Source organism: Daphnia pulicaria, chromosome 1 (assembly GCF_021234035.1).
Source record: "Daphnia pulicaria isolate SC F1-1A chromosome 1, SC_F0-13Bv2, whole genome shotgun sequence".
Classification (NCBI taxonomy): Eukaryota; Metazoa; Arthropoda; class Branchiopoda; order Diplostraca; family Daphniidae; genus Daphnia; species Daphnia pulicaria.
In genome coordinates, this window is record NC_060913.1 from 20,427,329 (window position 1) to 20,443,352 (window position 16,024).

Sequence of the window (16,024 nt, forward strand, 5' to 3'; positions counted from 1 at the left end):
AGAACAAGCTACATAAAAAGAAAATAAGCATTTCTTGATTTCAGTAAGCATGGTTGCGGTGAACTGAAATGGGAAATCATCAATTCAAACAACGACAATAAACAAACAGTCTCTGCAAAATGTTATGTTTTCCTTTTTGATTTTTTTCGGAACCAAGGAACTGTACATTAGAAAAATTATAAATAACTTTGACAACAAAATAATGACCGTAGTAAAAGAACGGTAAGTGAAACGCGATATTTTCGAGGGAAATTTTATTAACATTTTTCATGAAAACCAATGAGTCATTTATTCGTTCTTAATAAAACAGTTGCATTTAAAACATAAAAATAAAAGGTTTAGAAACCAGAAAGAAATTTCTGAAATAATAGTAAAGATTTTTCAGAATTCGGTCCATTCTCCTTCCTAATCGATTACAGCTTGAAGACGACGGGCATGCTATCAACCAATTTTTCCAGATATTCTCCAGTTGCATTCAAGTCATTCCATTTTTCAGACACAAATAGAAACAGTTCATCACTGTTTCTTGCATCTTTGGCATGAAATTGCATGCCGTCACTGTTATGAGCTTCATTTAAACTAAAAATTAAATAACCCCATAGGTTCTCAATTGAACTCAAGTCGGTCCCTTTTATCGGCCAATCAAGGGCTATTAATCGAATAGCTTGTTCGTTCAACCGTTGCGTTCTATTTTCTCGGTGTATGCTTGAACTGGAAATAAGATTGAAAATTAGTAGATTACTTTTACTTAGAAAATATTTCTATGACTTTTCTTGGAAAAATGTTACAACTTCTCCCGATGTAAAATAATCAGTTAAATAAGGGATAGAGTTCCCTCTAAGATATTGATATATTGGACAGCAGTCAAATTTCAAACCACTCGTCTTAATGGAGTGACGCAACCAAGCCACATTCTGCACAAAATGGAGTCTGTTGAGCAGCCTGTAGTTTATCGCGATTATATCTTGGCTTATTTAGACGTAAAACACAAATTTTACCGTGTACAGACGAGGACAAAGATTTTTCGCAATAAAAAATTACTAAACGACAAAAAAAACAATTGGCATATTAACATAGTGACGTGCAAATTAAAGCCGTCCAGAACGATACTCGTCCTCCATGAAAACATCTTTCACGGCGGCAATTTTGGATTTTATACCAGCAGAATTAAGTCTCCGTGTCATGAATTTCCTTGATAATTGGTCTACACCGGCTTTGAATGCAATATTGACAGTTGTATTGAAATTGTTTACGGTGGCAAAAGGCTCAGCTGTGTCCCCTTTGCATTATCACAAAGGGACGTTAGTTAATCACGGCGCTCTCGAAGCTGCTGCTTGTCAATCTCTAGTCGCTTATACCGCCACCTCCTCTCCAGCCTCCTTGCCTTTCTCTTTGCCATCTAAATTGCCTCCGATCTCCAGCAATTTTCGGGGTGGAATCACACTTTGCCTCAGTGTTCCATGTTTGGCCAGAAAGCTGGCCAAGCCATCAATGTATTGGTCAAGTAGCCCATCTTCCTCAGTTGCTGGGTCTTTCATAAGTGGCAACTCCATGTGGCTCTCTCTAAAAGCCTCTATGTAAATTTTCTTGATAGATCTGAAGTTCGGATGCCACAACAGAGTTCGAAATCAGTCTGTCGGTCGAGCGAGCGATGACCAAGTCTAAGGTGTTTTCCTCAGTGTGAGTTGAACCAATATAATGCTGATTTCATCTAAACGATCCATAGACTGAGAAGAACTCAGCAGGGACACTTTTGCAGTAGTTCTGCTTTTCGAAGTGGATGTTGAAGTTGAACAGCTTGATTTTGAAACAAACAAAGAGTTGAAAAACATCTCCCTCACCAACAATGAGGGTCTTTACATTCGAGCAGGCAAGCCGCTCAAGAAGCAAGGCAAACTCCTCGAGGAACAGTCTGATACTGTTTAATGGTGAGTGAGAAATAAACAAGAGGTCAATCCGAACAGAAAAATGTATAGCATACAATCAATATACTAAAATGACACAACATCACTGCAAAACTTGGCTCTGCTCTACCAATCGTGTTGGCCGTCAGTATTCTGTTTCGGGGCACCTTATACATGTGTAAAGAACAAATTATTTTTTATCGAAAATTAAACAGATTGTTTTTCTCTACGATTGGGTTTATCAAGGAATCTGAATTTTTAGTAGGTTGTATTGTTTCCCCTGACTTTAGCATCAGTTCGCCGACCAGCCATTCAGAGTTATTTGAGGAATGATAATCTATTAATTTTTTTAATTTTTTTAGGGAAATCGCTTAAGTTAAATTGGTTTGGTTGCTATTTTTTTTGTTGGCTCGATTGGGCAGTGTCCAGAAGTCTACTTTTTAGCTCTCTTGAGGGTTTTGCCTAGGAAGTTTCCCTTCCATCGTTCGTGGGGAATTCCCCTTTTCCCATAAAATTTTTTCTCTCAGTTGGCGTTAATGGCCTACAAATTAAGCCCTTGATGATTTATTATTGCATTACTTAATGCCTGAACTGCCGGCTTTGCCTGGCTTTGCACTCATTTTCTGGAAGCTATTAGGGCTTAGATGAACTGGCTTCAGTTTAGGCAAAGCACTCCGTCCTGTGCTTCCCCTCACTGAATCATACTGAAACAACTTCAGAAGATGCTAAGACCATACCTTTTTACCGGAAATCTAAAATACAACAAGAATTGTAGATGAAATAATAAACTTATCAGTGAAAATAAAAGCAAATAATTCCAATGCTTGGTTATCGACATGACTGAAGATGTGAATTCGAATACTTTTATATACACTTATAACAAGTGCAGAACATCTCATGAAATAAGTGTCAGTGTCATAAATTGGGTGCTTGATAGAGTATTATTGCATCCTAATACTCCCAATGAATTTGAAATTTAATTGTTGGGTTGAGACCACCAGATACATTAGTTAAAACTCTAGCATTTGCTTCTTCTAGAATAAGTATTCATCTCAATGATTTGCAGTTTTTTGTCTTTGGCTGTGTTTTTTTAATGGAAACAGAGATAGGTTGTATCCACCAATCCTTGAAAAGTCAAAATACTAGTACGAGTGATCTGTCAAATGTAAATGGTCTTCGTCTTCGAACTAAAGTTCATTCAGAGTTGATAAATCGTTTTCGTCCTCCTTAAATTCATTAGTCACGTCTACCGAATACGCTGTTAAAGTTTTACGAGATAAATTAATTGATACTTACAGCTATCCATATAAGATTGTATTGATTAGTTAGACATAGAAAGGTTGTGCATCACTAGTCATCGAAATTACTCCGATAAACACAAAACATTTACACGATCTTCGTTCTGTGTCGTGTCGAACTGTTTCTTGTTTGTTGCTTTCGTTTTTTTTTTTTTTTCTTGTTTGTTTTTTGTTGTTTTTATTGTGAGCAAATCAAAGGAACAAGAAATTTTATTATTGTTGTTTTCATATTATGGGTAGTTTATAAGTTTAAGTATAGAACATGGACCCTCAACAGAGAAGGGGCGTAACTTAAACTTGGGGTTTGGAGCTTGGCGAACTAAAATTTGGGGAATGGACTACTGTAAAATGGGTGCTCGGGAAATCGACTTGGGGGTCGTCACTCGCAATTGCGTCGTCTGTTCAATTTTTTGTCAATCGCAATTCTTTTCACGTTCCACATTCCCAGACAAGTGAGACGTAATGTGTTAATGATGTACAATTAAAGGTTTAATATCACAATTCGTGCTTGAATGTGAACACACTTGTTGGATTTTTTAGTACGGAATGAATTTAAAAAGACTGAACACCTATTTTAAACTTATTGCTGGTGTCCTAGCTGTTGAAACTCATCACGCTGTCAGTTTTCAATCAAAATGGAGTCAATCCCATCTTTAACAAATGCTTGAGAGGTTGCAGTAAAAAAAAATAGGTAATGCCTTGACCCTGATTGATTTATACATTTGTATTGTATAGTACACCTGAACAGTGAACACCAAGCGCGACACATTCCTTTTCTCATGGCAGGTGTGTATCAACAAAACTCCATTTGTCATTATGGCCCTTCAACAGCAGCAATTACGGAATGAACTGATAAAAAATGAACACCTGTTTCAGGGGGGCATTGGCCGTCTTGATCGGCACAATCGATCGCAGCCTCGCCGCAAGTAGAGTTAGAATGAGTGGAACAACCAAAAAAAATTGCAAATGCTTATCTGCAAATTTGCAATCAAACTGCCGTCACTTCCAACCTTAAACCAATGTTTTTGATTTTATATTACAACACAATAAACAATACCTGAACCCTGATTGATTTATACATTTTTATTTTATTACCCGAACACCAAGCTATTGTCTACGTCTACGGAGAACTTCCAGCTCTGCCTGCTTTGACCAATTCTCCTGTAGGTCGCGTTTATAATTAACATGCCATTTTGGACGTTAATACGGATATTCAAAGTTCAAACAGAGTCACAAATTGAAAATAATTGTACAAATTTGTCAAAGCTTATAAATTGATTTAAGATTGCAAAATAAATATTCAAACGTTTTGTATTCATAACTTAATGCCATTAACAATGTTTTTAAAGAAATGTTTTTAAATTTATGCACAAATTGGAATTGATGGCTTTTTTAATTTAACTTTAACTTTAACTGCTGGTTTCATTTGCCCTGAAGCATTAGTCCCCCCCCCCCGCTATATAGCTCAACTCCCTAGAGACCACGGACTCTGCAATATTTGGGGCTACTTTTTCATGTCGTGTGTGAACTGGGTGTTCAATCAGTCCATCAGTGCAAGTTCACAAGTAACACTGTGTTTTATGTTGCTGTTTGATTTTTGTAAAAATTAATAAAACCTTGCTTTGTTCCGTGGCACGACAAGTGAATAAATGATTGGGGGATCTCAAACCCACGGGCAAGGGGCCATTTAGACCTTCTTTATAATAGGCATACATCTACACATGGAAAGGGTTTCCAAATAAGAAATTTAAAACCACAACATGATATTTATCCCTGATGGATTTATTGAGAAGTGTCGATCGAAAGTAGCCAAGCGATAAGAACCCGAGCCACTCGCAAGGCGCTTCGTCTCCTTCCAGGCATTGAGCTTTCCGAATTAAAACTAAAAGTTTAGCCTATAGGAAAAGAAAAGAGGGAAACGGAAAAGGATTTCGGAAAGCAGGGTGCACGTTTGCAATACTCGGTTACTTTTAATTTGTTTTCATTTGCTTCTTCCTAGCAAGCGTTGGACGAATAAGTCGAGACCCTGCGTCTGAATGAGTAATTTGTAATAATTATCTCTTTTTTGTTTAAAGAAAAGTTATGGAAAATTAAATTATCGATTAGCATTCCTGTAACATATCCCTTCACTGTAGGTTTATTGGAAAATTGGGATTCACAAAAATGTTTGCCTACACTTTCGGCACTAGGGTTGAATTTTGTCACATTTTGCACTATACAGTAAAACCGACTCGGCACTGTCAACAGTTTTGAAGTACATCTTTCCAGAAAGGGTTCGGTTGTATCGATAAGTTCTTCACCAGTGAACATTGTAAAGTTCGGCACAAACACCTTTCCCTTGAACAACTAGAACTCCGTTAGCCATGAAAAAATACTGATGACGGTTTAATTCCTCCCTTTTCTAAAAACCGCAGATTGTGATACTGTAGCAATAATAATAAAAAATTGTTTAATTAGCATTTCGTACAATATAATTCGCAAAGGCAAATTTAAATTTGTTATTAAATGAGCGATCTTCCCATTTAGATCTCCAGGAGAATTAGTCATACATCCAACCATGGACGCGAAAGTTGAATGGTAGAAAAAGAGATCGAATACATAACTTGCTGGAATGCGTTCTTGTTCACTTGTATTGCGCACACGTATGTCGCTATGGGAGAGTAGTGAAAAGAAAGAGCCGTTGTGACCGATTTCGGCGATTATATGTACATCAAAATCTAATTCAGTTTTGATTTTGCCAAAATTTATATAGATATCACAAAACAGTTAAGATAAAATATACAACATTTCAATCATTGTAATTGTTTATTTTTAACATAAAAATAAAAAAAAAAGGGTGATTAGCTGGGCCAACCCAATAAGCTCGTTCAACAGTATTGCTCATTCGAAAACCCCTTTCCCCAAAAAATTCTGATGAGAAATGGTCTTGCCGCATCATTCCCGATATTCTAATCTATTCACGCAGCGTAAAAGGTGATAAAAGCGATAAATGGCGAAACTGACACAAGAAGTAGCGAAGAAGAAAAATGAAATGAAAGGGAAGTCTTTCTTCCTCTTCATCAATAGGAAGAGAGACGGCGGTTGGTCGTTTGGCTTATCTTTCCTATCGAATTTAGAGATTTAAAAAAAAAGGAAATAACTAGGAAGCGATTTTTTGGAAACAACATACTTACATACCTTTATTTTGTTACAATTTTCTGTCTTAGGTTGTCGTATAGTTTCTGCGGTATTTCAACACCACTTGAGGAACGAGATACAAGATGAACTATGAAGATTAGTCAAGTAGAAATCAACGGAATCAATTTTGGTAGACTCCATTGTTATTTCAATTGTTTAGTTGGCGGGCCAAACCGATGACCGGTATCACAGAAAAGGTCTTTTACTAGACTTTCTAAGAGTTTCTTCTCTTTTCTATATCTTGGGGCTGTTCTCATTCTCTTATTCTCCTCTCTATTTTTTCCTCTTATTCTGACCCATAGAATCTTAGAGATGTGGTTTTTACGGATTTTAACGGCCTGACGGCCTCAAGAACAGCCTATATAAGTTTCCCCTAAAGCCATATAGCGATAATATAAAGCCCACTTGGCTATACGACAGCAATGTGGGCCTTGTTATGAACTTATGACAGCGATGTGGACCTTTTTGAGAAAGCATTGCCATATTTTAAAATAAAACAAAAAAATATGGCAACATGGTAATGGTATAACATTTTTGCTGCCAGAATTTCCTGGCGCAAAGGGGATGGGTATGTTCACCACGTTTTTTACACGGTGCGTACGTGTTTGTGTTTTTGTTGCAACTACCTCAATTGAAAATGGAAGCCTCAATTGGAACAGAATAAAAAATCCAAAAGAAAAACAAATAAAAAAAAACAATGTTCAAGTAATTGAACAGGAGATGACTTGTTTTTGTGCTTTACGGAATTCGAATTGTGAATACTTGAGTTCGATGGCGGGGAAATTTGACAAGTTCTGTAAGTAATTCAAAGCTTTTTTATGTATAACTGATTTGACAAAAAATAGAAAAGTGGGCAAGTTCACGCCGGTCTCGTTATATAGACAGAGAGCAAGGCCGTTGTCGTAATCCATTGTCTGAGCACTCGCTCTCAATTCCGTCCAGTATTATAGACTCGGCTAATATAATTAAACAAAGGTGATGCATATCGGGTTGCTTTTCTGTCATTGTAGTGTCAAAATGTGTTGCTGCCTTTCAAATTTGTTTTCAAATCAAGTTCATAACAGGAGGCAAGATTTAAATCGTAACTATAGCTTCTTTTGCACTCCTTTCCATCTTTGCTTCGCTTCTTTTCGCATAGAAACCTTCCCCTCCTCTCGCTTTTTCGGTTTTCTGATCTCCTTGCGCTCCTTGGGCGCTAAAAGAACGGGAGCGCTTCTTTTATTACCGTCATGTCCACCGGCGAACTGCTAGACGGTGGTTGACGATAGCACTCGCGACGGCTCGTGAACGTTGGTTAACTGGAGTTTATCCATCGAGAACTGTCAGCAGAAGTTTGGCGTGGAAATGGAAGCGCAGTTACTACTACTCTGATACTAGGTTAGTTTATTACGCCGCACATTATAAAGCGGCAATTACTACACGTACTCGGAAACATAAAGAGCAAAACTGAGGGGAGGAAAAAGGGCGGCAACGGCAGAGAAGATTACAGTGTTCTGTCGTATACACTTTTACAGTCCGTTTTTCCTCGTTTTGACGGCGGTAATATTCAAAAGAAAGAAAGGGTAAGCAACTCTTCTGTGGAAAAATTAGTATAGGCATCTAAAAGTTTATTCGACAGAACACTAGAAGAAACGGAATAAAAAAATTATTCGAGGAACAACAAACGGTTGAAAATACATTGGTGGGAGCTGTATAGCAACGCAGCTTGCCTTAACGAGGGAGGGTTTAATTCACTTATCTTATGTATTCGACTCAAGTTCGCCTCTCTCTCTATCGACGGTCCTCTCTCCTGTTAACGGTTGAAACACAGATTGCTTGGCGGCGAGAGAGAGAGAAAGGAAGACGATGGTTGTGCTAGTGTAAATTATTCGGCGAAATGGCGCATAGTCATCGAGGCTCGCCTTCTTCTTGAATTAATCCTCAGTCCAACACCACCACCCACCACTTAGTCTCCCATACATAAAAGATATATAATATCTAATTTGTAAAGTTTTCTTCGCCGGAAAGTGGAAGTCACCAAACAAACTTTGCTTCATAGCCAAAGCTACGTTTTAGTCGGTTTTAGTAAGTTTTTGAAAGTTAAAAACCATATATCTGACATTATCAATGGTTTAAAGGAATGTGCCAAGGGATCACTATTGGGTAAACCTGGCCAACAGTTTCTACGAAAACATCGAATCCTATGATCTTCGACACTTATTTTTTTTATAAAGTACCCACCAAACTATTAGGTACACCCCCCTATTTTTTTAGTGCCTTCTTATGGCACTACGTGTTTAAGACAAAGATTAAATGGCTTAGGCTAGAAATGTTTCCCTTATTTCCGAGTAGAACAAAAGACGACCTGTATTTCTTAAATTCACGAAATTCGTGAGTAACCCCCCATAGCGTTACGCCATCGTTCCCTTTATTAGGTACACTCCTTTTTCCCTCAAAAGTGCCGTGCTGTTTTTAAAAATATAAAAATGGTACTAAAAACCGGAGTAAAATCCTTTTATTTTTATAAAAAAATAGGCACAATCTCTTTCTTTATCTAAATATAAAAAGTGATTTACAATCAAACAAACTAAAACCACCCTCCCGTGTACCTAAAAGTGTTTTACCTCAAATTCAATACGACAAAATCATGATTGGTGCTTCCGTCACCAGGGGCGATGCAAGATACGGTTGTTGCTACAAGCCGCTAACTATCACAGATCATAGATAGATTCACGAAGAAAATTTTATTTTTCAATGTTATTGTTTTTAAATTATTTCCCACTGAGGATGCGAAGTAAGATATAAAATTCAATCCCAAAGCATATCCTATGATAGTTGGCAATTCTAAAAGTAAATTTTTAAATCTGCTATAAGAATTTCTAACTGTAGACCATAAAATTATTTAGATATGGATAAGGAGTAAAAAAAAGGGATGCTATTACAAAATTGATTGTGTCTTTGAACTTATCATTATAACAGTATAGAATCCTAATTTTCATTGGACTTTTACAACTTGAAAACCTTATTGTACCGCCTTTACTTGTAAAAGTTGATGCGATAAGTGATTTTGTTTTGAAAAAATACTTGGATTCAAAATTCTAAATAAACAGTTGTTTGTAAATGAACCGTTCTCTCATAATTTCTCGGTATTTTTTTAAGCCTAAAAAAGAATTGTATCAGTCCAATTTTATCTTAGTTGTATGTTATATTTAAGACCTCCGTTTTTGGAAAAAGCCATCGGAAGGAACGTATCAAATAATATCTTCGACCACTAACACAATATTGCGATGATGTGCCGTCTAGAAAAACATTTTTGAAACTCAGTATTACTGTAGGATAATAAAATACTTAAATCGAGTAGTAAACCAAGGTCGGCAACGTTGTAGATTCCAGTCAGATTCAATGCCATGGAATTCTATTGTTTCATTTGCATTTTTAGAGGAACATTTTTAAGCTGCTCCAGACGCCTACGTTGTGATTTATTTTAAAAAAAATTTAAATAATAAATTCATGATTCCATTAAATAAACGACGATAAATCTTTTGGCGTGAAGAAAAGTTTTTGCACACCCTAAACCATATGTTAAAAATGATCAGCGTAACGAGATCTACAACCCTGTATCAATCTTTTTTCGATATTAGAAAACCTGTGTTGCTAGGGAAGAGCCCATTTTCCTTATAAGACAACTCTTAGTTTTGGCCCTTTGTAGACTCCATGATGGGCGAGGAAATATTTTGCTTCATCTTCCGCCAGACGGGACGCTTAACCATGATCTAGCCTCTCCTTCATCGCGGGTCGGTCATCTGCATCAGATTTGGGTTTGAGCACAAATATGCACAGGAGACTACTGAAACGATCCTTAGCCACCCGACGATTATTCGTTAAATCCGGCTCCCCTTCACGCCATGTTATCGGAATTTCATATCGTACGTCCAGGTTTCCAGTCCCGCCCTGGTCCCGCCGTCTAAGATTGAAACGGTCTGCCTCTCGTTCGTTGGCATGCCGACCAGTTATTGTCGGTCTCGTAATCCTCTGTTTCGCAGAAACTCCTCATCTCTTCAGTTATCTTGGTAAACTGTAATGATCCGAAGACGGTGTGTCCTCGAACGGCCGTAACCATGATGCCATCCTGGACCGCTTCCCTAATGAGCCATTCAAATCTATTTCACGCTGCAGTTTGCTCGTTGGCTCCATGGGCATGGAGAGACCTAACCTACCTAACCTCTCCATACCCCTGGTTCTTCGTACAAAAATGGATTCTTTTCAAAAATTAAATTCATTTTTCAATTTCAAAATTTGTCACAAATATTATTTTTTATTTGAAATAATCATGTTGTTTTTTAATTTTGATTTTGTTTCCATTTTTAATTTTAGAGTTTACTTTCAAAATTATTTTGATTTTTGAAATTAATTTCGAATTTTGTGTCACTATTGATTAATTTTTTAACATCGTTTTTAATTTTCAAAGCGTTTTTCAAATTGATTTTCAATTTCAAATTGTAAATCGATTTTTAGAAAAAAAATTCAAAAAAATGATCATTTGGTACCCCATAGAAGGATTCAGTTTATTTTTAATTACTAAATGATTATTTTTTAATACTTATATTGAAATCGATAAACTATTTTGAAAAAAAAATAACTAGTTGCATAAAATGACAACTATAAAAATCTTTACTTGTCTGCAACCACTGTAGAGGCGCTCACTTTCGACGCATTCCTATTCCTAAAAGTAAGCAATTTCGTTTATCTATGAGCAGCATAGCTATGGCGGTATTGCTTACGAGTGGAGGTAAAGCAGACTAAATATTTGTAGGATAGTCCACAGGCTACAGCACTACAGCAGCAGTTCCACTTTTGTTCATGGTTATGTTGCATGAAATTATGAGGGCCATGTTTTGCCACTAGAAGGGCCTAGAAGTTGGGTCTCGCGACTACTGAGTACTGTATCGTTTTGCTGTCATCGCGTGGGTTAAGAGATTCAACAGATTGTACTGAACGTTTGTCGTTTAATTGACATTCGTCAGTTCTGTCAGGCTCAGTGTTCGCCACTTATTCTTCCAATCTCATTGTCGTCCCTATCATTGGTAATATCTAGTAAAAATCTTAATTTACTTAAATTAATAAATTTGTACTAACTCGGTTATGTTTGATGAACACAGGCTGAACACGTGTATATCGACTCGAAATTTCGCATATTAAAATGGTGCCAATTATTAACTTCAAGGAGGGATTATCATTTGCCGGATTTGTTGTGATTGGCGTAAATTTCCTTATTTCCGGATTATTGATTAACTTTGTTCAACTTTTACTGTGGGTTTGTTTAAAACCTCTCAGTCCTTTTTTGTTCCGCAAACTTAATTATTATTTCACTTATGCAGTTTGGGGCCGTAAGTAAATTTATTAATTATATTTATTATTATATTTATCTTTTATCAAACGTTATTGTAATTTAAAACAGAAATGGAGTTTCTTGCAGAGTGGTGGTCGAGTTCTACATGCACAATCTATACTGATGATCAGACATGGGAAAAATTGGGTAGTGAACATGCAGTCCTCCTACTCAACCATTCATATGAAGTAGATTGGCTATTTAGCTGGTTTTTCTGTGAGCATGTTAGGATGTTAGGGGTAAGCATTCTTACCTTTGGTTATTCTTAAATTATCTAAATAATTCATTTATATTTATTCCTTGCATACTTTACTGTAATAATTCAGGGTGCCAAAGCATTGGTTAAAAAATCCTTCAAGAAAGTACCTATTATTGGATGGACAGCCTTTTTTTCAGAAAATGCATTTCTGGAGAGGTATTACATTTATTTTATTATTTTTATTATTTTTACCTTTATTTGCCACATTTTAAATTTATAGGAGCTGGGAAAAAGACAAGACAACATTAGAGAACCAATTATCTGAGATGACTAACTGTCCTGATCCTGTCATGGTAAGTTGAATACCTAATGAAAATAAATTACCAGAGACTACAGTTTTCACATTTTTTAGTTACATTTGTTTGCTGAGGGAACAAGATATACTCCAGCTAAGCATGCAGCATCTGTTGAATTTGCTCAAAAAACGGGCCTTCCACCTTTGAAACATTTGTTGGTTCCTCGTACAAAGGGTTTTGTTTCGTCAATTGAAAAGCTTAGGGGGAAGTTCCCTGCAATCTACTGTGCTACTATGGTGTTTGATATGTAAGGTTAAAAAAAAAAACTTTGGAACATCTTTTTTATGTTGGTATTTTGATTGTCAACAGTAAAGAAGCTGCTGCGCCTGTGTTCAAAAGTTTAGTACTTGGCCGCCCTATCGCAGCCGAAGTATTAATTGAGCGCATACCTCTTGACGACATTCCAGAGGATAGCGATAAAGCAGCTAATTGGCTACATCAGAACTTCCATCATAAAGTATTGGCAAAAAATAAATTACTCTGTTTTATTTTAATGATATTTTTCACGTTTATTTTGTTTGATTGTCCTTAGGATAAAATGATTGACATCTTCAAGACCGAAGGACAATTTCCGTCTTCTCTTCCCGGTCATCACTTCAGTGGTCCCATTCGCAGTCATTATCGTCCAAGACGTCTTTGGACATTGCTAACTATTTTCATTACATCTTGTTTAACCCTTCCTCCTGTGTTAAATGCTTTCTACTCGCTGTTCTGCTCTGGATTCGTTAACATCGTGATAGGAGTTGTTTTATTAGGACTAGGTAATATTGAAAACCTAGTGGCCACACATTCTTCTTAAAATTGATGATTCATTTTTGTTCTATTTTTCAGTGATCGTCGCGTTGCTCAAGTTGATGGATCTTAGCAGTGCTAGCAAGGGATCAGAATATGGACACAGTCCTCGTACCAAGACAAACTGAACTATATTTCAAGAAAACATCACACAAATTTTGTTACATTACGAAAAGTTGTTTGATGACTAGAAGTTGCACATGCTGCTAATTTTGCTACTGATTAATTCTGGAAGTTAGACTTCTTGGATCATTTGGATGCCTTTAACCTTCTATTTCGAACGCTAATCTGTGGTGTTCAATGTTATTTTTTTTTCTTGCTTTGTTTAAAGAATTCAAAAATGTTTTGAGACATTTATTGTTATTGATTGATTTCCTTACGCGTCTTACAAAGAAAGCGTTCGAAATTATACTCTAGTTTGTCATAAAATGAATCTATTTGATTTAGAACGGGAGCTATAACATGTTATACTTGGAAGAATAAAGTTGAAAAAAAATTGATAATTACATTTTATCACTCTTCGGTGGAAGTAGTCTACTCATTAATAATTGATCAACAAATAATGTAATTTTTCGTTCTTCATCAATTCTTTAATCAATAGGTTATTAATTTTGTTTTTAAATAAATGCTAGTCACCGAACTAAGTCAATTCTTGTCTAGAAAAATTAAAACGTGCAGTCTTTAAGCATTGTATTTGTTCTTATTCATGACTAGTTAATTACAACAGATTCCTGAGAAGGTGAATCCATAGGAGCGATCATATTAGCGGTTTCAGATGAAGGCGAGTGTACTAGAGCGGAACTTTTCACATCATCGCTCCCAAGAGATAAATCTGTGCAACGTTCAGCTGAAATTTCCAAAACCTGAACAAACTGTTCGCAATTAATATCATGAGGAATTGAAAGCAGAATATTAGCATCTGAATCAATTTCTTTTAAGTTTACTGAAACTTTATTGGCGTCAATGTGACATACATCAGCGCCAGAGTTGCTGCATGGTTGTTCAACATTAGGCAACGTTAAAATTTGTTGGGTTACAGTAGCGACGTTTTCTGAATGAAAACCTTCGTTGGTCGTAGATTCTGATAATTCGCCAAAAGGAGCCATTTTAATAGACTTTATTTCTGTGATTAATGAAGCTCTTTCTGTCTGCATTGCTCTACAGAGCTTTTCAAGTTGGGCCAGTTGCTTTGTGGTAGTAAGGAGTTCAGAATCCCTTTGTTTCTTTTCACTGGCCATTTCGGTTAGCAAAGAGTTACTTTTCTCCCAACGCTGTTTCCAAAGCGCCGTTTCCTTTTCCAAGCTCTTAAGCTTTTTAGTCATTTCATCCATTTGAGTTTTAAAGCAACTGAACTGTTGATTGCTGGCTTTTAATGCCTGTTCAATTAAACAAGAAATTGAAATAATTTAAAATCAACTTATTGGACTAATTGGATGCCAATTTTACCTTTTGAAAGTCATCATATTTGTCTGTATACATAGACAACTGGTGGCGCAGTCCTACTTCCTCCTCCTGCATGACTTGACATTTCTTTTGATATTCAGTTAGATCCTGTTTTAACCAAACATTTTCAATGTATAGAAAAATTTGTATCATATTAGTAAGATAGGCAAAATGTAACAAACCAGCAGAAGTATCTGCTTTTCTTTCAGCAGTTTTTCCTTAGCTTCCGCGGAATCCATTCGTATTTTTGCAAGTTTAGCTTCATTTAGTTGACGTTCAATGTCATACTGCTTCCCTAATTTCTCCAAATGTTGTTCCCTTAAGCTGTACTGGTCACACAGCATCTGTAATTTTGTAGCCATTTCACTGTTTTCATCACGTAATTTTTGATTCTTATCATTGTTCTGCTGAAGTAATGCTGAAACTTCAGAAAGTGTTGTCTGAAATTTAGTAGATACTTCTTTTCTACGTTCTTCTTCTTCACGTACACGTAGCATGCTCTCCTCTACCAAAGAACATTTGTATTTAGTTGATGAACAGGTATCTTGAATGTGTGGGATGGAATGTAGAACAATATGGGAAAACTACCTTTTACAACCTTATTCTGTCTCTGGAGCTCACGGCAGAGTTCTTCTAATCTTGACCGAGCTAAAAGAGACTTCCCATTTTCCATTTGCAGTTGTTCTTTTTCCTTTTGTAAAACTGTCATATGCTTTTCATTATTTTTTAAACTAGCAGCAGTTGATCTGTTTTCTTCCAGCAATTCGGCATATTTTTGTGTTAAAACCTACCAGATTTGTATGAGATTTTCATTATACTGATGTATATAAGTTAACCATCATAAAAATTGCTTACCTTCAGTTTCTCTTCAGTTGTTAAATTGTTCATTGATTTCAGCAGTACTTCAACACCGCGCATTTCTTTTTTGCGAGACTTGCTCTTTTCATTTTTCTCTCCACCAGCTTTCAAAATATCTGCAATGGCTTGAGATAATTCTTCAGATTTTGAACTACTCATTGTTTAAAATTTCAACCCTCCACTATGGTCCTATTGAATAACTACGAGGCTTGGCAAATTCAACTTCACCGGAATTTCTACTCTCCTACACTGCTTAAAATGGGGATAAAGCTATTTGTTAGTAACTCGGATGAAAAAGGTGTTCCCAGGGAATTCCACGGAGGCACTTTGGTACGTTTCGGAGGTCTCTAGAAATAGAGTAATATGCAACCAATAACAGTAGGTCCGTCTCTGCTATACTACATGGCCGGACATCCTACGTCCTTTTTAGTTTTAACCCGCGAACACCAAAAAAGTTAAAAAAAAAAGTCTATCTCTATCTTGGCCCTTCGCCGTTGGCTGTTGGGAGTGTTGGCTGCTCTTGCCTCTTGGCACTCTTCTCTGGGGGCGGAGTCTTGGTCGATAAACACAAGCAGACGGATGATATAAGTTCTAGTGTCGAACCTCGCCATCTAGGGCATTGTTATTTT

General features: G+C 36.5%; 2 protein-coding genes and 1 long non-coding RNA gene across 3 annotated transcripts; 1 reads left to right on the forward strand and 2 right to left on the reverse strand.

Moving 5' to 3' along the window:
• Nucleotides 1-4,795: 4,795 nt before the first annotated feature.
• Nucleotides 4,796-6,808, reverse strand: LOC124325504. Its single transcript, XR_006915427.1, has 2 exons — nt 6,380-6,808; nt 4,796-6,305 (listed from the first exon to the last, which is right to left on the reverse strand). It is a non-coding gene; the product is annotated as an uncharacterized LOC124325504 (long non-coding RNA).
• Nucleotides 6,809-11,141: 4,333 nt separating this feature from the next.
• LOC124320613 (1-acyl-sn-glycerol-3-phosphate acyltransferase gamma-like) lies at nt 11,142-13,592 on the forward strand. Its single transcript, XM_046783458.1, has 9 exons — nt 11,142-11,442; nt 11,518-11,745; nt 11,817-11,986; nt 12,074-12,162; nt 12,227-12,299; nt 12,359-12,549; nt 12,612-12,759; nt 12,835-13,063; nt 13,134-13,592. The coding sequence occupies exons 2-9, from the start codon at nt 11,559-11,561 to the stop codon at nt 13,220-13,222; spliced, it is 1,176 nt and encodes a 391-aa protein (XP_046639414.1). The 5' UTR covers nt 11,142-11,442; nt 11,518-11,558; the 3' UTR covers nt 13,223-13,592.
• Nucleotides 13,593-13,767: 175 nt separating this feature from the next.
• Nucleotides 13,768-15,905, reverse strand: LOC124320611 (alpha-taxilin-like). The gene is made up of 5 exons (XM_046783456.1): nt 15,393-15,905; nt 15,126-15,324; nt 14,720-15,042; nt 14,541-14,645; nt 13,768-14,470 (listed from the first exon to the last, which is right to left on the reverse strand). The coding sequence occupies exons 1-5, from the start codon at nt 15,552-15,554 to the stop codon at nt 13,805-13,807; spliced, it is 1,455 nt and encodes a 484-aa protein (XP_046639412.1). The 5' UTR covers nt 15,555-15,905; the 3' UTR covers nt 13,768-13,804.
• Between the last annotated feature and the right edge of the window lie 119 nt (nt 15,906-16,024).